Below are 27,020 nucleotides of genomic sequence, written 5' to 3' on the forward strand. Positions count from 1 at the left end.
GCTAGCACTTTTCCACGTCATACCAATCATAATTTAATGTCATAATTATTACCCCTCCCGTATTTATTAATTAATTATTTATTTAATTAATTAAATTCTACGGGTCTTACAATACTTCCCCCTTTTTTAAATTTTTCGTCCTCGAAAAAGAGAACTTACCAGTGAAGAGATGAGGATAGGACCGCCTCATGACATCGTCCATCTCCCATGTCATTTCTTGAGTTGCCTCATCCCATAGGACTTTCACGGTTTTGATTTCCTTCCCTCTGAGCTGTTTCGTTTGAGAATCCAAGATTCTCACTGGTCCGGCTCCAATGGTTAAGTCCTCCCGTATCTGCACATCGTCATCCTCCAGAATATGTGTAGGATCGGCTATGTATTTTCTCAACTGTGACACATGGAAAACATTATGCAAGTTTCCCAAGTGTGGTGGCAATGCCATCTCGTACGCTGCAGGACCAATCCTCCTCATGATCTGATATGGTCCGATGAATCGAGGTGTCAGCTTCCTCGATTTAAGTGCCCTGCCAATACCTGCAGTAGGGGTAACTCTGAGAAATACGTGTTCCCCTGCCTCAAACTCAAGCGGCCTCCTCCTCTTGTCCGCGTACGACTTCTGCCTGCTCTGAGTCGCGCGCATCCGATCCTGAATCACCCTCACCTTCTCGGTGGTCTGCTGTAAGAACTCTGGCCCAAGAACCAATGCCTCGCCATCCTGTTGCCAACACAATGGCGTCCTACATCTCCTACCATACAGGGCCTCGTAGGGAGCCATTCCAATACTGGTATGATAACTGTTATTATACGTGAATTCTACCAATGGCAACACATCACTCCATGTACCCAGATGGTCTAAAACACATGTCCTCAACAGGTCTTCCAACGACTGTATAGTCCGCTCAGACTGTCCATCTGTCTGAGGATGATAGGCGGAGCTCATCCTCAGCTGAGTACCCAAAGCGTTCTGCAACGACTGCCAGAACCTCGATGTGAACCTCGGGTCTCTATCTGACACAATACTCGCTGGCACTCCATGTAATCTAACAATCTCTCGCACATACAAATCTGTCAGCCTATCCATATTCATCTTCTGGTTAATCGGCAGAAAATGAGCACACTTCGTCAACCTGTCTACTATCATCCAGATTGAGTCGTGTCCTCTCACTGATCTCGGCAGGTGAGTGATGAAATCCATGGAAATGTTGTCCCATTTCCACTGTGGAATATCCAGAGATTCTAACATACCACCCGGTCGCTGGTGTTCTATCTTCGCTTTCTGACATACCAAGCAAGAAGCGACGTAATCAGCCACATCCGTTTTCATACCCGTCCACCAGAAAGAGGCTTTCAAATCTTTGTACATCTTAGTCATACCCGGATGTATGCTAAGGCGACTCTTATGCCCCTCATCTAGGAGCATCTTCCTCAGAACCCGCTGTTTGGAACACACACTCTCTCCCTGAACCGTAGAATCCCGTCTCTGCCCATTCGGAAATCCTTTCTCTTCTCAGTGCCCAACTCACCAATTATCAGCTGCAGTTCCTGATCCTTCCCCTGTTCCACTCGGAGCTCATCTAGGAACTCATTCGTGATCCTCAACATGCTGCATCGTATCTGTCCAGGCCCCATATCCAACCCCAGATTCATGTCCCTCAACTGTTCTATCAGCTCCAACTCTCTAATCATCATAGCTGATGCATGAATTCTCTTCCTACTCAAGGCATCCGCTACGACGTTAGCTTTACCAGGGTGGTACAATAGCTCAAAGTCGTAGTCCTTTAAATATTCCATCCAACGCCTCTGTCTCATATTCAGCTCTTTCTGATCAAACAAGTATTTCAAGCTTTTATGATCGCTGAATACCTGGAACTGCGCTCCATACAGGTAATGCCTCCATGTCTTGAGGGCAAACACGACTGCCGCTAACTCCAAGTCGTGTGTCGGGTAATTCTTCTCATGCACCTTCAATTGTCTTGATGCATAAGCTACAGGCCGTTTATCCTGCATCAGCACACAGCCTAACCCCTGATACGAGGCATCACAATACACCTCAAATGTTTTAGTCGTGTCAGGGATTGCCAATATCAGTGCGGTGGTCAGTCTTCTCTTCATATCCTCGAAGCAAGCTTCACACTCGTCTGTCCACGAGAAAGGCTGGTCCTTTCTCGTAAGCTGTGTAAGAGGACTCACCATTTTGGAGAAACCCTCCACAAACCGTCGATAATACCCTGCCAGACCCAGAAAACTCCGCACCTCTGAAACTGTATGGGGCCTCTCCCACTTCACCACAGTCTCTATCTTTGCCGGATCAACGGCTATTCCTTGGGCTGAGATCACATGGCCCAGGAATTGTACCTCTTCCAACCAGAATTCACATTTCGACAATTTCCCATACAACTGGTGCTCTCTGAGAATCCCCAATACTACTCTCAGATGCTCTGCGTGTTCTTCCCTGCTTTCGGAGTAGATCAGAATGTCGTCGATAAAGACTACTACAAACTGATCTAGGTATGGCCTGAAAATCCTATTCATGTAATCCATGAATATAGCTGGCGCATTGGTCACCCCAAATGGCATCACTACATACTCGTAGTGACCATACCGTGATCGAAAAGCTGTCTTCTGGACATCCTCCGGCCTGACAAGGATCTGATGATACCCCGATCTCAGGTCTATTTTTGAGAACACCGCAGCTCCCCTCAGCTGATCCAACAGATCATCAATCCTCGGCAACGGGTACTTATTCTTTATCGTTAACTTATTCAGCTGCCGGTAATCAACACACAACCGGGAGCTACCATCTTTCTTTTTCACTAACAGAACTGGTGCTCCCCACGGTGATGCACTCGGTCGGATGAACTTCTTCTCAAGCAGATCCTCAATTTGTTTCTTTAACTCAGCTAACTCAGCAGGCGCCATTCTGTACGGTGCCATAGAAACTGGCCCAGCGCCAGGGATGAGATCAATGGAGAAATCTACATCTCTGCTAGGCGGTAGTTCTGGAATCTCATCCGGAAATACATCTGCATATTCATCCACTACCGGGATCCTGCTGATCTGCTCGGCCGTGCTCATCTTCTCTGCCTGAGCCACAATCATGTAACATGTAGCTCCAGCCTCAATCTCCCTCACCGCCTGATTAGACGAGATAAGTTCTAACCCCACCGTATCAGGAAACACTATCTTGCGCTGCCCGCAATCAATGACGACATGGTTACTCGACAACCAATCCATGCCCAGAATCACATCTAAACCCTCCATCGGCAAGCATATGAGATTCAGCCTGAACCTACGGCCTGCCACCTCCATAGGACACCCCACGCACATAGAAGTGGTGGATACCTCTCCAGACGCTGGCGTCGCAACTAAAAGCTCGCACCCCAGCTCTCGCATCGTGAGCCCGAGCCTCCTCACACATTCATTAGACACAAACGAATGAGTGGCTCCTGAGTCGAACAACACCACTACCTCGTGGTCACACAACAAACATAGAAACTGCAAAAGGTTACCTGACTGTTTCGCCTCTGTAGTCGTCAAGGCGAACACACGCCCCGGTGCTCTGGGTCGGTCTCCTACTGGCCTCGTAGCTGGCGCACCATCAGCTTGTCTTCTGTTAGGACACTGACGTGCAAAGTGCCCTGTCTGCTGGCATACGTAGCACCTACCAGTACTACTGCCTCCACCTGTACTGCTAGCAAGTTTAGTACAATCCCTCCTCAAGTGTTCCCCGCCACAGTTATAACACCGTAATCTTCCCCAGGTAGTCGGTGGTCTGCTATAAGGTTTCCTCTGAGGTCTGACATCTGGGGTAGTCCTCTGCTGTTTCCCCCCACTACTCGACCCGGTCTCCAACTGCTCCACAGTCTTGGCCTGCTCGACCAAAGCTGGAAACTCTCTAATCCGAAGCGGCACCAGGAAACGGCGTAACTCATGTTTTAGGCCGCCCTCAAACTTCCTACACCTCCACTCCTCGGTGACTGCTGGAGTGTAGAAACGCGCCAGATATTCGAATCTCTCTATGTATGCCGCCACAGTCATGGTCCCCTGCTGAAGAGTAAGGAACTCTGCCTCCCGCTCGTGCCTCGCACTGTCGGGAAAGTACTTCTCCAAGAACCTCGTCCTGAAGGCAGTCCATGTCACCTGCTCCTCACGCGTCTGCATCAACTGTTGCATCCCCTGCCACCAATACTCTGCGTCTGCCACCAAGAGAAATGTGACAAACAACAGCCTCTGCTCATCCGTGCACCCCAGCACTCTACAGATCTTCTCGCATTCTCGCATCCAAGCATCTGCCTCATCAGGAGTGGCCTTGCCAGAGAACTTGGCCGGCCGGTGTTTCATGAAATCCTCCACAGATACTGGTCGGGTAGGTGCCACTACAGCTCTGGGTGGCGCCGCTATGGGCTGCATCGCGTCCACCATACGATGGATCGCCTGAGCTATGTCATCAGCTCCAGCGGTGCTCCTCCTCCTCCTGTTAGCCATAGCTCGTGCACGCCACATATTATAACTGGTTCACACACACAGCCCATATTAGGATCTCATATCCAGACATAAACTAATAACACAGACAATACGCAAACGTAACACGATATGCTCACTCCCCATAGACCCCAAAAATCATTTTGAAAACCATTGCTCTGATACCAAATGTAACATCCCGCCAGGATATTACTGATATATAATTAAATAAATGAAATAAATAAAATCTTGCGTTTAATAATACCTCATTTTCCCAAGACACGGGAAAATTTAAACTTTATTAAATGGGCGAATAAAATGTACAACGTTCCTTACAAAACCAAAATCCACAATATATCAAGTCACCCGTCAGGGTTTACATATGTTTTCAAAAACAAGTAAATAAATATAAAAGTTTCCCAAGACAATCCCCTCTCCGCGGCTAAGCTGCACCAGAGTCACCTGCATCACCAACATCTGCTCTCGTGTACCGCGTACACGATCATCGCCACACACACGCAGATAGGGTGAGCTTAACAGATAAAATCACATATACAAAACCATAGCCAGGGATGTTACATCCTCAACCAGGAAAGACTTGGTACTCCTCTACCTCCATGTCGAGGATGTCTTCGACCAAGGTAAACCTAATATTCTTCTACATCCCTTTTGAGTATGTGCTCGACCAAGGTAGACCTGGTACTCCTCTACGTCTTTATCAAAGATGTCTTCGGCCAAGGTAGACTTGATATTTCTCTACTTTCCTGTCAAGAATGTCCTCAACCAGGGTAGACTTGGTATTCCTCTACGTCCTTGTCGAGGATGTCTTACCTAATACTCCTCTATGTCCCTGTTGAGGATGTCTCAAACCAAGGTAGAGCTGATGCTCCTCTACGTCCCTATCAAGTATGTCGACCAAGGTAGACCTGATACTCCTCTTAGTCCCTATCAAGTACATCTTTGGCCAAGGTTTACATTATTTATTTTTTCCAAGTCTTTGTCGAGTATGTACCCTGCTAAGGTAGACATGATACTCCTCTAGGTCCCTATTGAGTTTGTCTTCGATCAAGGTAAACTTGATACTCCTCTACGTTCCTGTCGAGTATGTTATCGACCAAGGTAGACCTGGTACTCCTTTACGTCCCTGTCGAGTGCATTATCGACCTAGGTTGACTGTTTATGTTTTCCAAATCCCTATTAAGAATGTCCTCGACCAAGGTAGACTTGGTACTAATCTACGTTCTCTTCGATTTCATCATTAACGAAGGCTCCCTATCAAAACCTCTGTAGAGATCTCCTCTACAAGTCAAGTCCTTGTTGATGATTCACATTAACTAAGGTTAACTTTCAAAACCTCTGTAGAGACCTCTTCTACAAAATCTCTACATAAAATTCCAAAAGTGCAAAGTTAATTTTCTATGCTTGTAGACACTGTCTCTATGTGATACTCCAATAGTGCAAAGCTAAGTGTCTACACTTGTAGGCACTGTCTATATGCTTGTAGACATTGTCTCTACATGAGACTCCAAGAGTGCAAAGTTAAGTGTTTATGCTCTAGACACCGTCTTTATGTGAGACTCCATAAGAGCAAAGCTAAGTGTCCATGCTCGTAGACAATGTCTCTATGTTAGACTCCAAGTGTGCAAAGCTAAGTATCTACGCTCATAGACATTGTTTCTACGTGAGACTTCAAGAGTGCAAAGTTAGGTGTCTATGCTCGTAGACACTGTCTCTACGTGAGACCCAAAGAATGCAAAACTTAGTGCCTACGCTCGTAAACATTGTCTCTATGTGAGACTCAAAAAGTGAAAAGCTAAGTGTCTACTTTGAAAGACATTGTCTCTACATGAGACTCCAAAAGTACAAATCTAGGTGTCTACGCTTGTAGACACTGGCTCTACGTGAGACTCAAAAAGCGCAAAACTAAGTGCCTATGCTCATAGACATTGTCTCTATGTGAGACTCTAAAACTACAAAGCTAAGTGTCTACCCTTGTAGACATTGTCTCTACATGAGACTCCAAAAGTGCAAATCTAAGTGTTTACGCTCGTCGATTCCATCTCCATGCTCGTAGACACCGTTTCTACGAAAATGAGATCTCCACGTAAAACTAAGCCTCCAAGGCTAAGTTAATCTCTCGTAGACACTATCTCTAGAAAACAATGTATCCATGTAAAACTAAGTCCCCCAAGGCTAAGTTGTTACTCTCTCGTAGACATTGTCTCTACAAAAATAATGTCTCCATGTAAAACGAAGCCCTCAAGGCTAAGTTATTACTCTCTTGTAGACATTGTCTCTATGAAAACAATGTCTTCACGTAAAACTAAGCTCCCTAAGGCTAAGTTGCTCTCTTGTAGATACTGTCTCTACGAAAACAATGTCTCCACGTAAAACTAAGCCCCCAAGGCTAAGTTGTTACTCTTTCGTAGACACTATCTCTACGAAAACAATGTCTCCGTGTAAAACTAAGTCCCCAAAGGCTAAGTTACTACTCTCTCGTAGACACTATCTCTACGAAAACAATGTCTCCATGTAAAGTTAGCCCTCAACGCTAAGTTGTTACTCTCTCGTAGACAATGTCTCTATGAAAACATTGTCTCCACATAAAACTAAGGCCTTAAGACCAAGTCTTTACTTTCTCGTAGACATTATCTCTATGAAAATATTGTCTCCACGTAAAAATAAGGCCTCATGGCCAAGTCGTAGACATGGTCTCTACAAAAACATTGTTTCCATGAAAAATTAAGGCCCTAAGGCCAAGTCTTTACTCTCTCGTAGATATTGTCTCTACGAAAACATTGTCTCTACGTAAAACTAAGGCTCTAAGGCCAAGTTTTTACTTTTTCATATTTTTAGGGTGGTGATAAAACCCTTATAGTCGTCCTTACTTTTTTTATTGAGATAAACCTAAGTTTCCCTCTTTCTAGACTTGTCATCCTCATCATTATGACAATTGGCCGAGGATAATGATGACTGCGGAGGATTGCATAATTCTTAGTCTTCTAGGCACTCTTCCTCGACGTCTCCCCACTGTCAGATATGGTCAAATCCAAAGGCCCTAAAAGCAACAATCTCGATTCTTGAGGACATATCACTTGGGTTAGGCCCAACCAAACTGCAAGCGTTGTAACCATTTTTAGCCTTTTCATCCCTTACATGTCTTCAAGGTTGGGGGGCTATTGTGTAGATAGGACTTAAGAGGATAAAAGTACCAAGACAAAAGAATTTTTCTTACTTAGGAGACTACGTTAAGACTCTCGACTTAGAATGTCTCGACTCTAAGAGGCTATTGTACATAGAGGGTCGAGTACATCCCTACAACTTAGGAGTAAAGGATGTATTGACATTAAGGAAAGGATAGACATGTATGTCATTGCTGCAATACGAAGTCACCTAGGCAAAAGGACAAATCAAAGAGTAATTGAAGGTAAATAAGCATGATAAACAAGACACTAAAATGACCTAATCCTACATAATTCAGGCCCAATAGTTTGGGCCCATCCAGGTAGTATAAATAGCATTATTCATGAAATAATTTACTGATCTCATTTATTGTCGAGGTGGACATCTCGACCACTGTTGGGTTATATATATATTTTTTCATATGTTTTGGTTATATATGGGTTATGGTTATGGTCATTGAGAGATTGTGGATTCTCTATATATAGATATATGACATTAGTCTTACACATATAAGACATTTGACATCACTTTAACCCAAAAACCTTAAGGCAATGTGATCATGGACCTTTATTCTTATATAGTGTTTAACTTTGTCTTTTTTATCCAATGTGAAACTTTTTGACTCACACTTGTATTATTCTCAACAATCTCTCCTCAAGGGTGAGTCCTTTGTTTTTTTTTTTTATATGGTATATTTCCCTTCAGGTGTATGAGTGACCCCTTTGGTTGTTATGCGGTCAGTCATTTCGGTGACCCTTTTTTGTGTTATGGTTATGCGATTAGTCACTCCGAACTATCGGTTCTGATACCACTTGTTGAGATTTTTAGGACTTTTGAAAATATGAGATATGAGGTATATGTGATATGTTATACAGAGAAACATGTTATTGTATTTTATTGATATATATATATATATATATATATATATATATATATATATATATATATATATCAAAATATAACAAAATATCAAGCATAAAATATTTAGAATATTTCACTCCTAATATAAAATAATAACTAATTTTTAAAATTAAAATGTATTTCGAAAATTAAAATATTTTTTAAAAATTAATTTAAATAGAAAAAATATTAGATATTAAGTAATATTTTCAATAATTTTCAACTTAGAGCTATTATATGTTATACCGTTGTCACTTTGTATATCGATAAAAAGAGATCTCATGAGTGTCGTGATTCCTGGGAACACCACCGTTCCTGTTGTAAGAAAACAAGTATATGGAAGATCGGACGATTTTCAATCCTATGTCGTGACTAAAGGCAACAAGTTTGAACTATCAATCCTTGAACACACTTTTCTTCTACGTCTTGCTAATGTGAAAAATACAAACAACCAATCAGATCAGTGGGCAGATAATTTGTTTCTTTATTTTTCTGAAGACAGCAATACACCAGGGTGAAAAATAAAAACAACCAATAAGATCACTAACAAGACAATGAAAAGAACCTTATTAAAAGAGAGAAAACATAATTTTTTACTGTGGTTTGATAGAATGGCTCGAGTATGCAAAACGATCTTCATCAAACGGTTCTTATATATACAAGCATGCAAAAGGATGAGTAAGAAAACAAATCAGTCTCTTGATGTAACATAGTTTCCATAAATTAAAAAATTCATTTAAAAAAACCTAATGTAACATAGTTTCCATAAATTAACTTCAGTCATGACTAATATTATTTTACTTTTTTGTTGATCTTATTACTTTTCGAAAGTGGTTGTAAAATAAATCATCCAAATAGTTTCCAATTAAGGTTTTGTATCTTAGACAAAGTTTGCTCCATATAATAAAAAATCAAACTCGCATACAAAAAACTTAACAATCTATTATGTTTGAATATAGTGACATTTTATTTCCATTAAATATTATTTTAATCTCTTAAGTTTCTGGTAATTCTTGATTTGTTTAGATCCTGAAAGTAATTAAGTTGTTATTTGGCTCCTGAAAATGTTTTCTTAATTTTGCATTTTATAAAATTTTAAATTACTCTTTTTAATCATAAAATATGTGAATTTCGATTTCACTTTCTACAAAATATTTTTTCCCTCCAAAACTTTAACAATTATTTTACATTTTATTTAAGATAATTAAATATTATTCATTCATTCAGAAATTAAAAATATATTTGGTGTTTTTAGAATAAAAAATAAAAGAAATAATAAATAAGTAATAATAATAATAATATAAATAATTAGAAATTAGGTATGGGCCTTATAAATAATCTGATAACTACACTTTAGGATATGTTTTATTACTTTTGGACTACACTCATATTACTTCACGCATGCCCTATTTTAGGCACTGCACGCACATATGATCATTTTGCTGTTGCACCCCCATATTTCAATACTTACACCTATTACTTGGAGGTTTATGTTATCTGCATCCTGATTTTGCAATATATTTGGGCTTCATGTTTTTATAATAGTGTTACTATTTGTCATATCGCTTTTTTACACAGATCATTCTCTTTATTCCAAATTTTTCAAATAAAATTCGATTATCACAGTTCTGGAGTATTTAAATCTTTAACTATTGAATAAAATTTAATCATAACCTCTCAAGAGGTAGTTAGTAATTAAATCTTTAACTCTTAAATAAAATATGATCTTTTATAATTAAATATGATCTTTTAAATAAATTTAATTATCACGTTCAATTTATGAATCACTTGATAATTAAATATTTAACTCTTAAATAAAAATCAAATTACCACATTAAGTCTGGAACTTACTTGATAATTAAATTTAAATTTTTAATAAATTTTGATTATCATGTTAAGTCTCGAATTTATTTGATAATTGAATCTTTCATATAATTTTAGAAACTATATATATAATCATCACATCTAGGTTTGGACTTGATGATAATCTTTCATGTAATCTAGGATTTGATTACGTTGAATCTCGAATTTACTTGATAACTAAACAAAAATATATTAAAATTGAAAATTAAAAATAATAATAATCAAATCTAAGGTTTTCTAAATAGTTTTGAAAGAGAATTATGCAATATTGATTTCGCATTCTTAATGAGAATACATAGGAGCAAAGTTAATTTTACATTTGTACGTTTTATTTGATGTTTGTGAAAACATAAATATTTGAAAATTTTCATTAGTTTTGCACACTTAATTAAAGAGAACTTGAGCCATGTGGAATGTTAATACCTTCACACGCGTAACCGATTCCTGAACTCAAACTAGTTTCACAAACCATTTGTTTGTATTAGTTTTCCATAGTGTCCCTTAGTAAATTGTAGTGGTAACTTCCTATTTTAAAATTGATATTTTTTAGTTGTCGTCCCATAGAGATTTTGCGGTTGCGACACTAAGTATTAACATATTACATCGTAACTTTCCTTATACTAAATATTAACAGAATATTTAGTATATCAGGTCATATATCACCTTATTATATTTATTTCAAGTAACATATCACATTATTATTATTATTATTATTATTATTATTATTATTATTATACTTATTTGAAGTAAGTTGTTATACGGTTAATATTACCCTTTTATCATATGAATCTAAGGCCGAAAGAGATTCTATATACTAAATATTAACAAAATATTTAATATGTCAGGTCATACATCACGTTATTATACTTATTTCAAGTAATATATCACATTATTATTATTATTATTATTATTATTATTATTATTATTATTATTATTATTATTATTATTATTATTATTATTATACGGTTAATATTACTCAAACTCACCCTCTCTAGACAAATTCTTACTCTCATATTGAATGAGCGGCAATATTTATTTTCAAGTGGATCTCTCCTCTTAGAACAACAAAGAATTCAATTCTCGCCAACACATTTCAAATCTCGATAAAGACATAAAATATCACATTTCTTATTTTTAACGGAAAAAATGTTAATAGGAGCTACTGAATAATATTAACTTTTAAAAATAAAATTAAATAGTTATAATGGACTACAAATTTACGTGGAGAGAGAAAAATTAATTATATTCTCCTATTAAGTAACGAAACTCATTGGCACTTATTCTTTTCTATTTCTAAAATATTAGAATACATTATATACATGGAAGTAAGAAAACGCAAAAGATATCATACGTAACTTAAAATTATATTAAAAATAAATAAAACCTAAATATTTTTTATTCGAGTAAAAAAAATTAAACTACCATTATATATCATATGGTGACTTTGAAGATCGGTTATCTTCCAATTTCCTTATCAAGTTGGTTATCTATTTTAAATTTCTTCAGTGTTGAAAATTTAAATTGATTCTTCCATTTTTTTTTTATCTTTAATATCAAAGCATCTGCACAATGGAATTTTATTAGTCTCTCAAAACCCCTCTTGTTGATAAAAACCTATCATTTTAAAGAGTGTAATTGGGAAGAGAATGTTGTGGAAATTCTGAAGAGTTGTAACAAGAAAAAACAGAGATTCAGAACCTTACTGAGTTTCTTATTTACTATTTTGAAGGTAAAGCTTCATCTTATTTCCTATATTTTATCTCTATTTATGTATACTTAGTAACATAACAATTTGCATCACTGCATACATGCATATCCAACATACTCCTTCACTATGTTACTCCCGACTATTTCTTTTGTAACATGGTAACAGGTAACTGTCATGAAAAAAGACAGTAATGTATGTATTGTTCGAGATTTGGTATGAAGATTAAACCTAAAAGAAAAAAACCATAATCAGTTTTCTGATTTTGTAAAGATGAAACTTCTTAGTAATTAATTAACCATCATACTTTGTTACTCCTTCTCTCAATTATTATGCTTAAAGTTTATGAATTCTTACATTGGGCATCGTTAATCTCTGTGGCTAGCTTCAATTCTTCTGGCACATTCTACACTGAGAGGAATGACAAAACAAAATAAGGAGTGGGCTATTGGAATCGATCTTGGCACTACATACTCTTGCTTTGCTGTATGGAAAGAACAACAGTGTAGAGTGGAAATCATTCACAACGATCAAGGCAATAGACTCACTCCTTCTTGTGTTTCTTTCACAGAAAATCAAAGGTTGATTGGCGATGCCGCTAAGAACTTGGCTTCCATTAACCCAACAAACACTGTCTTTGGTAATTAGTTGTTTGTTATTGTTATGTTATTCTATTATTTGTGAATTCCTTTTGTATGTTTACATTGTGAATTATTTCGTCCTCTGTTTTTAAGTTATTTATTAAAATCAATTGTATCCTTGGAGGCTACTTTGAGTATGACATTGACGAAGTAGACTAGATTTAATCTCATTTGGCTAAAGAAAAATATTGTTGGTGAACATTGCAGACGTAAAAAGGTTGATTGGCAGAAAATACAGTGACCCCGTTATTGAGAATGATATAAGGCTGTGGCCATTTAAGGTCATTGCTGATTCTGATGACAAACCCATAATAGTTGTTTCCTATAAGGGTGAGGAGAAACGCATTTCACCTGTAGAAATCTCATCTATGATCCTTACAAAGATGCGTGAGATTGCAGAATCATACTTGGACTCAGGCGTTAAGAATGTTGTGGTAACTGTGCCGGCTTATTTCAATGATTCTCAGCGACGAGCAACCAAAGATGCTGCTACTATTGCTAATGTTAAGCGGATAATCAATGAACCCACGGCTGCAGCTCTGGCTTATGGGCTTGAGAACAAAGGTAACTGTGATGGAAAGAGAAAGAGAAATATTTTCATCTTTGATCTTGGTGGTGGTACATTTGATGTGTCTATTCTCAGAATGAAAGATGTTTTTGAAGTCAAAGCAATTGCGGGTGACACTCATCTCGGAGGAGAAGACATGGACAACAGGATGCTGAAGTACTGCGTAGAGGAATTCAAGAGAAAGAATAGAGTGGACATTAGTGGAAACCCGAAAGCTCTGAGAAGGTTGAGAAGTGCGTGTGAGAGGGCAAAAAGGACACTCTCACATGCCGTTGATACCACCATTGAGGTAGATTCTTTATCTGGAGGCATTGATTTCCATTCATCAATGACTCGCACGAGATTTGAGGAACTCAACATGGACCTATTTAGAAAGTGTATGGAGACGGTAGATAAGTGTGTTGTTGATTCTAAGATGAACAAGAGTGATATAGATGAGATTGTACTGGTTGGTGGTTCTTCTAGGATTCCCAAAGTGCAACCGCTATTGCAAGACTACTTTAAGGGAAAAGATTTATGCAAGAGAATTAACCCTGATGAGGCGGTTGCTCACGGTGCTGCTGTGCTGGCTGCTTTATTGAGTGACGGCATTAAATATGTTCCTGAATTGGTGTTATTGGATGTTACACCGCTATCTCTTGGTATATCTTTAAACGAAGATCTCATGAGTGTTGTGATTCCTAGGAATACTGTTATTCCGGTTAAAAGAAAGAAAGAATATACAAGAGTCTTAGACTTCCAATCCTCCATCCCAATCAGGGTTTACGAGGGTGAGAGGACAAGAGCCAGCGATAACAATTTGCTTGGTTCCTTTAACTTTTATGGAAGTCCAAATGCTCTTCGAGGTCATCCTTTAACTGTATGCTTCAGTATAGATGCTGATGGTATCATAAGTGTAACTGCTGAGGAAGAAAGCAGTGGAAGAAAGAACAGTATTACCATAACCAACGACAAGGAGAGACTATCAACTGAACAAGTTACGAGAATGATGGAAGAAGCCGAGAAATATAAGGCTGAAGACAAGGAGTACCAAAAGAAGGTTGAAGCAATTAATGCTTTGGAAGATTTCATTTACAAGATAAGAAAAGCTGCAGAGGATGTTGATAACAGTTTTAAGCTTGATCCACATCACAAAAAGATCAACGTGGCAATTGCAGAGGCCAGAAAATTGCTTGATGCTAGCCAGGAGACAGAGAAAGATGTGTTTGTGGATCATCTGCGCAAGGTCAAGAATCTCATTGAACCCATCATGAAGATCAACTAGTTTGTTTCAAGTTTATGTTGCTGGAAAATGCAAAACTTTCCAACCATATTATCCAAAAATGTTTATAAAATTTTACTTTTACTTTCTAATGGATTCCGTCTTTGCTTCAACACTCTTTACCTCTTGCTAATATGAAAATACTTTTTAGCGAAATTGCATGCAGTACATTGGAGTACTTTTTTGCAAATTTGCATGTTTTTTGAAATTGCAAATAGTATATAAAATGATCTTACCCGGAAACACTACAAGAAATTCTCTTATGAGATATTTCTTACAAATTTGTTAACTGAAATTGTAAGAAAAAATTAATTTTCTGTCATTTTTTCTAAGAATTTTAACGGATAGAAAATTCTTCATAAATAATTATTTCTTTTAAATTTATAAAATTTGTAAATATTTTCTTTAAAAAATTATTGTAAAAAAAATTTTATATAAAATATTTTACAAAATAATTAATAACAATTTTTTACGATTTAATTTTTCCTAACAAAATTTGTAAGAATTTTATACGAAAAAAAGTTCAAAACAAAAATATGCATATGGCAACTTATATTTTCAGAGATAATTATTGAGCCCATGGCAACTTTGGCATATGGGCTTTAGAAGAAAAGTAACTATTTTGAAGAGAAAAATATTTTCATTTTTTTTTATTTATTTGGTGGTATATGCATTTGAAGCCTGCGAAGTCGTCTAGGTATCAACATAAGGAAAAGTAGACAAAAGCAAAATTTTACAAATAGAAAAAATTACATTTATTTCAAAAAAAATAATAAAAGATCCCTTAAAAGAAATTACCATTACTCTTTAACTATTTTATTTCAAATAATAAAAATAATAAATATGTAAGAAATGAAAGGAAATATTTTAGGATGCTAAACTAGCAAACCATTATAGACATGTTGAAGAGTCTCATCGAAAACCATTATATAAGGATTAACTAGTTTGTTTCAAGTTTATGTTGCTGAGAAATGTGAAACTTTAAGAACCATGTTTTCTAAACAATATAATATTTTCAGTTTCAACTATTAATCCTTGAACACATTCTTCTTCTAGGTATATTTGAGTACATTTCTTCTATATGGTATTCAGATGAGAAATTGTTTCTAGGCTGTTAATTATCATCTATATTATACTTGATAAAGATAATTTTGGAAAATAGTATTGAGAAGCTGAATCATGCATATATAAAGGAAATTAATTAAAGATGATAAGTTGAAAGACGCGTATAAGAGGAATTGCACAGTAACAGCTGCTACAATTTCCATGAAGGAACCAAAAAGTTGAGGACACATTTGTGGTCGTGATGTGTATGTTTTGAGACAGTAATAAGCTAACGGAATTTCTCGATAAATTAAAGCAAGAAAATTATTATATATTTTGCTATTATATATATATATATATATATATATATATATATATATATATATATATATATATATATATATATATATATATATATATATATATATATATTATAAACGGGGTGGGATTGCAAGCACTCTATTATAATTATAAAATATCTTTTGTTAATAAAATAAAAATTAAACACCAAAAAAGCTACATAACTTTCCCGCAGGTCACCATCCCAATTAAATAAAAAATTTAAGACATCTTTCCTCAATGTAACATTTTTATTATTTTTATTATTATTATTATTATTATTGTCCATATAAAATAATTATTAATTAAACTTGTATTGACATGTGTATATTTTGATATCTCTCTCTTCTTATTTTGCCTCGCATTCATACAAAACTTTAAAATACTCTCAAAATTTAGAAATAAAAGTCCATATTAAAGAAAAATAAACAAACAAATAAGTTGCGGGCAATGAGATAAATAACACGAACATCACTTAATTTTTGATAAGTGTCAAACTTATCCTTATTGTTTAAGGCAGAACAAAGCACGGCACAAGTGCATATACTTTATGTTTGTTTGTTTCGTGTTGAGTTTGTGAGACCAAAATGAAAGGGGAAATACGACATAAAATCTGGAATAATAATAATAATAATAATTTAAAGAGAAGTTACTCAGAAGATCATCAGAAAGATGAAGAGGAATAACAAGTTTAGCTACGCGTTTGCTGTCTCGTATCAAAGAAGATAATGAAATGGTTTGCTTTCCAAGTAACTAAGGAAATGAAGCCCTTACTTAACGTATTGCTTATAAATAGTAATAATATATACATGTTTATCAACAAAGTGACATCTTATACACCTTTTGCCACTACAAAGTGAGATAGTGTATCCACCAAAACATTTTTCTTTCTTTTTCTTATCTTCACGTCAACCCTAAAATTTACTTCTGCTATTCTTTCACATCTATGAATTTTTCTCATTGCACCTGTTATCTCTAGCGATATATAGTTTGATTACATAGTTTTCTTTTTAACAATTATGCTTTTGCATATATCTCAGTTTCCTATTTTTAGCATTACATTATAACTTTCTTTGTTGTTGCATTTTCTTTGTTTTAACAGAGGTTGTATCCTTAATTACATCACAAACAAAGGTGAAAAAAGAGACATGGGAGCTACAAAGAGGGGTTGTCCCAGCCATTCAGAACAACCGATGCAATTGAAGCCACCAGGGTCACCCTACAGATGCAGTGGATGTCGAGAAGTAGGGTTTGGACGCAGTTACCACTGTGAAAACAAGAACTGTGGTTACATCCTGCACGAAGAGTGTGCAACTGCTGTTTCCTTCGCCTTTCATCGATTTTTTCCGAGGAGCCACTTCGAGTTATACGAGGAAGCACCAGGGCACCGCGTGAGATACTGTGATGCTTGTGGAAAGGATGTTCTAGGGTTTGTGTACCATTGTTCAAGCACAGGTTATGATCTTCATCCATGCTGTTTAAAGATGAAAGATAGCATTTCTGATGAAGAAGGGCTTGTGTCACTTCAACTGTGTCAGAAGGTTCCTTCAAAGTGTGTGAAATGTAAGCATAGGAATGTTGTGGATGGAATCAGAGGATGGTCTTATGTGTCTTCGGATTCTGGGGGAAGTTGCTGTTACCATGTTTGGTGTGTTAAGCAACTGATTCTTGAGAATTTGAATAAGGGCTATTTTAGTCGTGAAATTGGGATGAGTGAGAGTGAGAGTGAGAGTGAGAGTGAGAGAGAGTACTCTCAGCTTGCAGTGAGAAGCATGGACATGGTACGAAGTAGAAGAAGTACGAGGAGGTCAGGGACGATGAAGAAGTACACAAAGATTGCTGTGTTGGTATTTAAACTGGTTTTTTCAGCTGTTTTTGGAAACCCTATAACTGCCATTGCTTCTCTTGTTGAAGCCCTAGTTTCAGATTAGGAGATCCTACGGTTCTTAAATTATTGCCACTGTTTGGATCGCAAAGCTTTCTTAATATGGTTCGTTGTTCATTTGATTTACCATGAGTGCAGATATGATGTTGAATGAGAGTGTTTCAATTTGTGTTGGTTTTGGGAATTTTCTATATTATAATAAAGTACAAATTCAAGCTATGTAAGTAATGGTTTTGTAGAAGAAAGTATATATGTTTGCATGAAAATGTTATAGAAATTTCCCACGTTGTTTGCATAGATGGATGGAAGCTGATAAAGTATTATGATTAATGTAGCTTCTTCTTCTTCTTTTTTTTTTTTCTATGGAGGGCACATTTGAAAAGGACTTGCAATAAAAATAATTATCTGGTTTTATGAAATTGTACATGAATATGTTGCAGTGTTGAAGCAATTTCCTGGTAGTTTGACATTAACAAACATGTAGTTTCTTAATGATTCAAGTCATCGTGAATGTTGCAAGGAAAATACGTCAACTTTTCATTAATTTTGAATTTTTTTTCGTGGAACACATGAAATATTAAGACAACACATCATAGTTTGTGGAAGAAAATTGTATGCGTATATTTAGCAACTTCGTGCAAATTTGATGTATAATGTATCGGAAAATAATTTTTTTACTATTAAATTTTAACAATTTTTTTTTATAATTTTATATGTTATTTTTTAAATAATTTTACATTTTTTTTATTTTTTTAAATATTTTAAAATCATTTAAAAAATATCATTTTATAAGATAAAATTATAATAAAAATGTGATTTTCCATAATACATTACTTTTGTTTTCATGTCACGACACGAGTTGAGCCATTGTCAACGTAGCTAAAGCGAAAGTGTTGCATAAAGTTTTATGATGTAAAATGATAAACAATAAACCAGCACAATAATATCTGTGATCGATACAGACGATGTTTATCTCCTCATTAATGAAGGATAAAAATTAGATGCATACATTTTGTTTTGTTTTTCTTTTCTTTGATTTTAAAATTTACACTTTTTTATATCCCAGAAACAAAAATATAGTCATTTATTTTAATAAAAAAAAAAACTGAATAATTTCAATAAACTCTGAATCCTCCACAAAAGAATGTCCTCTCTCAATCACCCTGTTTATATGCCTCAGAGAGGGGGGTTTCTTCCTGCACCCCCAATATTTCTTCTGCACCTCTAAATATTCATGCTCTTCCATTTATGCCCTTGGAAAATTAAATAAATAAAAAAAGTTTAATTAGGTAGACGTAATTATGAATGGTAGAGTTAGTTGGCTGCCTGAATTAATTACCGGCCAGTCATTTATATACCCTGCACCCCTCTTCAGTTTCACTTACACTTACTTTCACTTTCACTGCAAAAAATTTCGTGGTTGAGGTGTAAAATTCCATTTGCTTCATTTCTTCTCAGAAAAAGAGGTACGCATATTTAGAATAGAAGTTTATATTTGATAAGTTTATGTGTGAGATAAATGTTGGTGCATTTTTAATATTTCATGAAGTCATTTTTATTTACGGAAGTGTCATGCAGAACTCTAAGTTATTTTTTCCATATACGGAAGTCGACTTCCGGAAGTGTATATGTAAAACAGAAGTCGACTTCCGGAGACAATTGAAATTTAATAATTTTTTTCCTTCTACGGAAGTCGACTTCCGAAGTATGTGTGAAACGGAAGTCGACTTCCGAAAGTGTATGAATAAATCGGAAGTGGACTTCCGGTGAAGTAAATGTTTATAGTATTACGGAAGTGGACTTCCGGTTTTAAAGTGAATATTTCGCCCGGAAGTCGAGTATTTGTTTGGTAAGTGGTGTGGTGAGTAAATTTTTTCCACTTCCGTAGTTAGTGGTTTATCTTGTTTTTCTTTTTTTCACTTCCGATGCTTTCTGTGTTCTACCATGTTTTTTTTTTTTTCACTTTTCCACTCCACTTCCGTAGATGACTAACCTTTGTTTTTTCTTTTTCAGTTTTCCACTTCGCTATACTAAGTTGTCTTTTTTCTTTTTTCTTTCACTTTTCTACTTCCATGCTTTTAGACCTAGTAATATTTTAATTTATTTTATTTTGTAATTTATAATTTTGTTACGGTTTGAATAATAACTTATTTTTTATTTATTACTTATTTATATTATTTATTTAACTTTTATTTACATGAATATTTATTTTTTGTTTATATTTTTGTATGTTTTAATTATTATTTGTTTAAGTTTACTATTTATTTATTGTGTGTTTGTTTTATATTTTTGAATGAATATTTTTAATTTTTATTGATTGAATTTAATTTTTTTTTATTTTTTTATGGCTGAGTGTTTATGTATATTTGATTTTTTTTTTATATTTATTTAATTGTTTGAGGAATATTTTAATTTTTTTATAGGAAAATGATATTTTAACCCACTTTTTTTGACCCACTTTTAATCCACCACTCTCTTATCACCCTTTGATCATCTATTTTAATTTTTGGTAGTGATGTGATGATCTAAGGGTGATAAGAGTAGTGGGTTAAAAGTAGGTCAAAAAAAGTTGGTTAAAGTATCATTATCCTTTTTTATATTTATTTTATTTTGTAAAAAGTGGTATTGATTACTAATGTTAGATTATAGGTGGTTAAATTATCTAAGATGGACGATCTTCCTTTAAATTTTATGATTCACAAGTAAATTTGAGTTTCATCTCAGATTTCTCTTCTTTTATAAATGAGATGAGTGATGGAGACTATACAAATAATTTTACGACTGATAAGATATTTTCAACACGAGATGAGTTGATTCAGTGGGTTCGAGGGATAGCATATCATCTTGGTTTTGTTGTTGTCACGATCAGTGGGTTCGAGGGATATTTTCAAAATTATAATATATTATTATTATTCAAAATTATAATTATTTAAAATTATATTTACTCAACAATAAAGATAATTAAAATTAAAATTATTCAAAATCGTAAATAACTAAAATTTTCATTATTCAAAATTATAATTATTTTAATTTATATTTACTCAATAATTAAATTAATTAAAATTAAAATTATTCAAAATTAAAATTATTCAAAATTAAAATTATTTAAAATTATATTTACTCAATAATAAAATTAATTAAAATTTAAATTATTCAAAAATCATAAATAACCAAAATTTTAATTATTCAAAATTTTAATTATTTAAATTTATATTTACTGAATAATAAAATTAATTAAAATTTAAATTATTCAAAATGGTAAATAACTAAAATTTTAATTATTCAAAATTATAATTATTTGAAATTATATTTACTCAATAAAAAATTATTTAAAATTAAAATTATTCAATATCGTAAATAACTAAATTTATAATTATTCAAAATTATAATTATTTCAAATTATAATTATTAAATTTATATTTACTCAATAATAAAATTAATTAAAATTAAAATTTATCAAAATCATAAATAAATAAAATTTTAATTAATCTAAATTATAATTATTTAAAATTATAATTATTTAAATTTATATTTGTTCAATAATAAAATTAATTAAAATTAAAATTATTCTAAATCATTAATAACTAAAATTTTAATTATTCTAAATTATAATAATTTAAAATTATATTTACTCAATAATAAAATTAATTAAAATTTAAATTATTCAAAATCGTAAATAACTATAATTTTAATTATTTTAAATTATAATTTTTTAAAATTATATTTACTCAATAATAAAATTAAATAAAACTAAAATTATTCAAAATCGTAAATAACTAAAATTTTAATTATTCTAAATTTTACTTTTTTAAAATTATAATTAATTAAAATTAATAATAATTAAAATTAATTAATATCAAAATTATTTACATTAAAATTAAAATTAGGTAAAAAAAATTACGGAACACGTCATTACGGAAGTGGAACTCGCCTTACGGAAGTGGAACTCGCCTTACGGAAGTGGAACTCGCCTACGGAAGTGGAACTACTGGCCTGCGGAAGTCATGTGCTCTTACGGAAATCAATATTTACTAACTCAGTTTTAACTACGGAAGTCAACTTCCGGTATTGATGTCGACTTCCGTAAGTGCCATTTTTTTTTCTTCCCAACCTGGTTCTATGGAAGTCCACGACTTCCAGCTTTGTGTTTTTACAGATCTATATTCAAATAAAAAATAATAACTACATAGAGCAAATATAGCAAACATGACAGAAACAATCAATAAATTATAAAATTAAAATATACAATAAGATAGCTTTACTTACCTGTTGGAAAGGAATGGGGAAGGGAAGAGGAAGAGCGGACAAAAAATTAGAAGGAGTGGGGCACGACAGTGAGGCACGTTAGAGTGGTGAGTGGGGGCAGATGATAGATTGAGGGGTGTGCGGCGGCTAGGGTTGAGTGAAAACAAGTGAAGCATTAAATAGGAGAGAGAAATAGAGATTAATTGATTTAAAATTTAAAAATACTAAAAGGGTAGTTTTGGAATTTATGAAAAGTTTGGAGGTGGAGAAGAAATATTGGGGGTGCAGGAAGAAAACCCCCTCAGAGAGTGGTTTAGTTAAGTCAAGCACAATACTTCAAGCACAATACAGTATACAATCCAACAGAAACAATGTTCTTCCATAAAAGATTAATAATGGGAAATTCAGTTTTGGAGTGGATGAACAGAACAACTATAAATTTAGAATATGTACGTTTATTGTTTGTTTTCATTTTTTGAATGGTGAAACTGATTTCTAATATATTTTTTTATAATCTTAAATATTTCTTCATAAAATGTTGTCAAAAATAAACTTTTAACAAACTTTGAAAAAAATAGGAAATAAATTGAAAACAATATGATAGTTTTGTAAATAATAAACAGCAAAAATAATAGTATAAACAGTTTACTAAAGACATGTCTTGATTGATAGTAAAATCATACTTATTATTAACAAAAATTTATAAAAAGTAAAATAATTTTTTTACAAGATAAAATAACTTACTTATAAATTAAAAAATTGATTTAAAAAAACTAACGTAACATAGTTTCTATAAATTAACTTAAATTATGAAAAATATTATTTTTGGAAAGTGGTTGTAAAATAAATTATCCAAATAAATTATCCCAATTATGAGGTTTTTGTCTCTCAAACCTTGCTTCACATGGTCAAAAATCAAATTCGCTTAGAAAAAGTTAAAGAAAAAAAAAAACTCAACAATCTATTAACTGGTTGAAATTTGAGTTTGGATATATGATGATATTTTATATCCATTAAATGTTCACTAAATTATTATGTTAATCCCTTAAGTAATTAGTAATTATTGTTTAAATTATGAAAAACTATAGTAATTAAGTTTTTACTTGGCTCTTTAAAATGTTTTCTTTATTTTTTATTTTTATAAAATTTGAAATTACTCTTTTTAATTATAAAATATGTGAATTTTAATTTCACTTACTACAATATTTTTTTTCATTTTATCCCTCTAAATCTATAACAGTCATTTTTGTATTTTATTTTAAGATATAACTAATAATATTTATTTTATAAATATTAAAAGTTTTCTAAATGATACATACTTGCATCCCCACACAGTAGCAATACGTAATAATATCACATTTCTTATTTTTAACTAAAAAATTATTAATAGTAGCTTCTAAATAATATTAACTTTTAAAATTAAAAGTAGATAGGTATAATGGACAACAAATTTACGTGGAGAGTGAGAAATTGGTTACAGTCTTCTATTGAATAACGAAACTTATTGGTACTTATTATTTTATATTTGTCATTTTTAAAATATTAGAACACATTATATACATGAAAGTAAGAAAATCCAAGAGAAATTGTATTGAAAATAAATAAAACCTAAATATTTTTTATTCGAGTAAAAAAAATTAAACTAACATTATATCATATGGTGACTTTCCAATTTCCTTATTATCAAGTTGCTCTGTGCACGAAGGGTCTGCAATTAATGGGAACAATTAATTCTTACAGAAAAAGTACACCTAAATATATTTTACAGAATCAATATCAATATATTTAGCATGCTTCTTTATTTGAAGAAATCATTGCCTGTCATGTTCCATCACCTTTTAAAATCTCAATCTCTAGTTCCAATGACTAGTGTACATTTTTCGTTACTTAAACATTAAATTTCATGTTGAAAATTTAAATTGATTGTTCCATTTTTTTATTTTTAAATCAATATCAATATATTCAGCATTTTTTTTTTTACTTTAAGAAATCATTGCTTCTCATGGTTCCATCACCTTTTAAAATATAAATCTCTAGTTTCAATGATTATAGTGTACACTTTTCATTACTCAAACATCAAATTTCATGTTGAAAATCTAAATTGATTCTTCCGTTTTTTTATCTTTATATACCAAAGCTGCACAATTGAATTTGAATAGTTTCTATCATCCTTTTCAAAACCCCACTTGTTGATAAAAACCTATCATTTATCTCCTTCTAAAGAGTGTGATTCGGAAGAGATTGTTGTGGAAATTCTGAAGAGTAGTAGCAAGAAAAACATAAGAGACTCAGAGCCCTTACTAGTTTCTTCTTTACTGTTTTCAAGGTAAAGCTTCATCTTATTTCCTACTTTTATCTCTATTTATGTGTATATACTAATAACATAACAATATGCATCACTGCATATCTGACATGCTTCTTTACTGTGTTGTTACTCCCAACTATTCTTTTGTAGTACCTTAACAGGTAAATTTCATGAAAAAAGACATTTATGTATGTATTGTTCGAGATTTGGTATTAAGATTAAACGTTAAAAAAAACGGTAATCAGTTTTCTGATTTTGTAAAGATGAAACTTCTTAGTAATTAATTAACCATCATACTTTCCTACTCCTTCTCTCAATTATTATGCTTAAAGATTATGAATTCTTATATTGGGCATCGTTAGTCTCTGTGGCTAGGTTCAATTCTTCTGGATTTGAACGCATTCTACATTAAGAGAAATGACAAAACAAAATAAGGAGTGGGCTATTGGAATCGATCTTGGCACTACATACTCTTGCATTGCTGTATGGAAAGAACAACAGTATAGAGTGGAAATCATTCACAACGATCAAGGCAATAGAATCACTCCTTCTTGTGTTTCTTTCACAGAAAATCAAAGGTTGATTGGCGATGCCGCTAAGAACTTGTCTTCCATTAACCCAACCAACACTGTCTTTGGTAATTAGTTGTTTGTTATTGTTATGTTATTCTATTATTTGTGAATTCCTTTTGTATGTTTACAGTATGAATTATTTCGTCCTCTGTCTTTAAATTATTTATTAAAATCAATTGTATCCTTGAAGGCTACTTTGAATATAACATTGACGAAGTAGACTAGAATGCTTGATTTAATCTCATTTGGCTAAAGAAAAATATTGATGGTGAACATTGCAGATGTGAAAAGGTTAATTGGCAGAAAATTCAGTGACCCCGTTATTGAGAATGATCTAAGGCTGTGGCCATTCAAGGTCATTGCTGATTCTGATGACAAACCCATGATAGTTGTTTCCTATAAGGGTAAGGAGAAACGCATTTCACCTGTAGAAATCTCATCTATGATCCTTACAAAGATGCGTGAGATTGCAGAATCATACTTGGAATCAGGGGTTAAGAATGTTGTGGTAACTGTGCCGGCTTATTTCAATGATTCTCAGCGACGAGCAACCAAAGATGCTGCTACCATTGCTGGCTTCGATGTTAAGCGGATAATCAATGAACCCACGGCTGCAGCTCTGGCTTATGGGCTTGAGAACAAAGGTAACTGTGATGGGGAGAGAAATATTTTCATCTTTGATCTTGGTGGTGGTACATTTGATGTGTCTATCCTCAGAATGAAAGATGATGTCTTTGAGGTCAAGGCAATTGCGGGTGACACTCACCTTGGAGGAGAAGACTTGGATAACAGAATGCTGAATTACTGCGTAGAGGAGTTCAAGAGAAAGAATAAAGTGGACATTAGTGCAAATCCAAAAGCCTTGAGAAGGTTGAGAACCGCTTGTGAGAGAGCAAAAAGGACACTCTCATATGCTGTTGACACCACCATTGAGGTAGATGCTTTATCTGGAGGTATTGATTTCCATTCATCAATGACTCGTACGAGATTTGAGGAACTCAACATGGACCTATTTAGAAAGTGTATGGAGACTGTAGATAGGTGTGTTGTACTGGTTGGTGGTTCTTCTAGGATTCCCAAAGTGCAACAGCTATTGCAAGACTACTTTAAGGGAAAAGATTTATGCAAGAGCATTAACCCTGATGAGGCTGTTGCACATGGAGCTGCTGTGCAGGCTGCTATATTGAGTGACGGCATTAAATATTTTCCTGAATTGGTGTTATTGGATGTTACACCGCTATCTCTTGGTATATCTGCAAACGGAGATCTCATGAGTGTTGTGATTCCTAGAAACACCATCATTCCTGTTGAAAAAAAGCGAGGATTTGTAAGATCCGCAGACTTCCAATCCTCCGTCCTAATCGAGGTTTACGAGGGTGAGAGGACAAGAGCAAGCGATAACAATTTGCTTGGGTCTTTTAGATTTTATGGAAGTCCAAATGCTCTTAGAGGCCATCCTTTAACTGTATGCTTCAGTATAGATGCTAATGGTATCCTAAGTGTAACTGCTGAGGAAAAAAGCAGCGGAAGAATAGACAGTATTATCATAACCAACGACAAGGGGAGATTATCAACTCAACAAGTTATGAGGATGATGGAAGAAGCTGAGAAATACAAGGCTGAAGATCAGGAGTACAAAAAGAAAGTTCAAGCAATTAGTGCTTTGGAAGATTTCGTTTACAAGATAAGGAAAGCTGTCGAGGATGTTGACAACATTTTTAAGCTTGATACACAAGACAAAACGAAGATCAACGTGGCAATTGCAGAGGCCAGCAAATTGCTCGGTGCCAGCAAGGAGACAGAAACAGGTGTGCTTGTGGATCATCTGCGCGAGATGAAGAGTCTCATTGAACCGATAATGAGGATTAACTAGTTTGTTTCAATTTCAAGTTCATGTTGCTGAAAAATGCAAATTATCTAAAAATGTTTCTAAAATTTTACTTCCTAATGGATTCAGTTCTTGCTTAAACACATCTCTTTTACCTCTTCCTAATAAATGAAAATACGTTTTAGAGAAATTGCATGCAGTACGTTGGAGTACTTTTTTT

At 33.9% G+C, this 27,020-nt stretch overlaps 4 protein-coding genes across 5 annotated transcripts; 3 read left to right on the forward strand and 1 right to left on the reverse strand.

The window, feature by feature from the left end:
• Positions 1–1,425: 1,425 nt before the first annotated feature.
• LOC114185914 (uncharacterized) lies at positions 1,426–4,485 on the reverse strand. Its single transcript, XM_028073865.2, has 2 exons — positions 2,861–4,485; positions 1,426–2,725 (listed from the first exon to the last, which is right to left on the reverse strand). The coding sequence occupies exons 1-2, from the start codon at positions 4,483–4,485 to the stop codon at positions 1,426–1,428; spliced, it is 2,925 nt and encodes a 974-aa protein (XP_027929666.2).
• Positions 4,486–12,532: 8,047 nt separating this feature from the next.
• Positions 12,533–14,585, forward strand: LOC114185031 (heat shock cognate 70 kDa protein-like). Its single transcript, XM_028072518.2, has 2 exons — positions 12,533–12,752; positions 12,961–14,585. The coding sequence occupies exons 1-2, from the start codon at positions 12,533–12,535 to the stop codon at positions 14,583–14,585; spliced, it is 1,845 nt and encodes a 614-aa protein (XP_027928319.2).
• Positions 14,586–16,791: 2,206 nt separating this feature from the next.
• Positions 16,792–18,127, forward strand: LOC114185703 (uncharacterized). Of its 2 annotated transcripts, none has more exons than XM_028073577.2 (2): positions 16,792–16,821; positions 17,068–18,127. In XM_028073577.2, the coding sequence occupies exon 2, from the start codon at positions 17,114–17,116 to the stop codon at positions 17,894–17,896; it is 783 nt and encodes a 260-aa protein (XP_027929378.2). In that variant the 5' UTR covers positions 16,792–16,821; positions 17,068–17,113; the 3' UTR covers positions 17,897–18,127. The 2 variants fall into 2 exon arrangements, with proteins under 2 accessions (XP_027929378.2, XP_085529665.1); XM_085673539.1 differs by having other exon boundaries at positions 16,802–16,831.
• Positions 18,128–24,282: 6,155 nt separating this feature from the next.
• On the forward strand, positions 24,283–26,936 carry LOC114185580 (heat shock cognate 70 kDa protein-like). The gene is made up of 3 exons (XM_028073399.2): positions 24,283–24,421; positions 24,763–25,037; positions 25,254–26,936. The coding sequence occupies exons 2-3, from the start codon at positions 24,818–24,820 to the stop codon at positions 26,843–26,845; spliced, it is 1,812 nt and encodes a 603-aa protein (XP_027929200.2). The 5' UTR covers positions 24,283–24,421; positions 24,763–24,817; the 3' UTR covers positions 26,846–26,936.
• Positions 26,937–27,020: the final 84 nt, after the last annotated feature.

The sequence above is a fragment of the Vigna unguiculata genome, chromosome 5, assembly GCF_037176805.1.
Source record: "Vigna unguiculata cultivar grain cowpea cultivar isolate G323 ecotype 2 chromosome 5, ASM3717680v1, whole genome shotgun sequence".
In the NCBI taxonomy this organism is placed as follows: domain Eukaryota; kingdom Viridiplantae; phylum Streptophyta; class Magnoliopsida; order Fabales; family Fabaceae; genus Vigna; species Vigna unguiculata.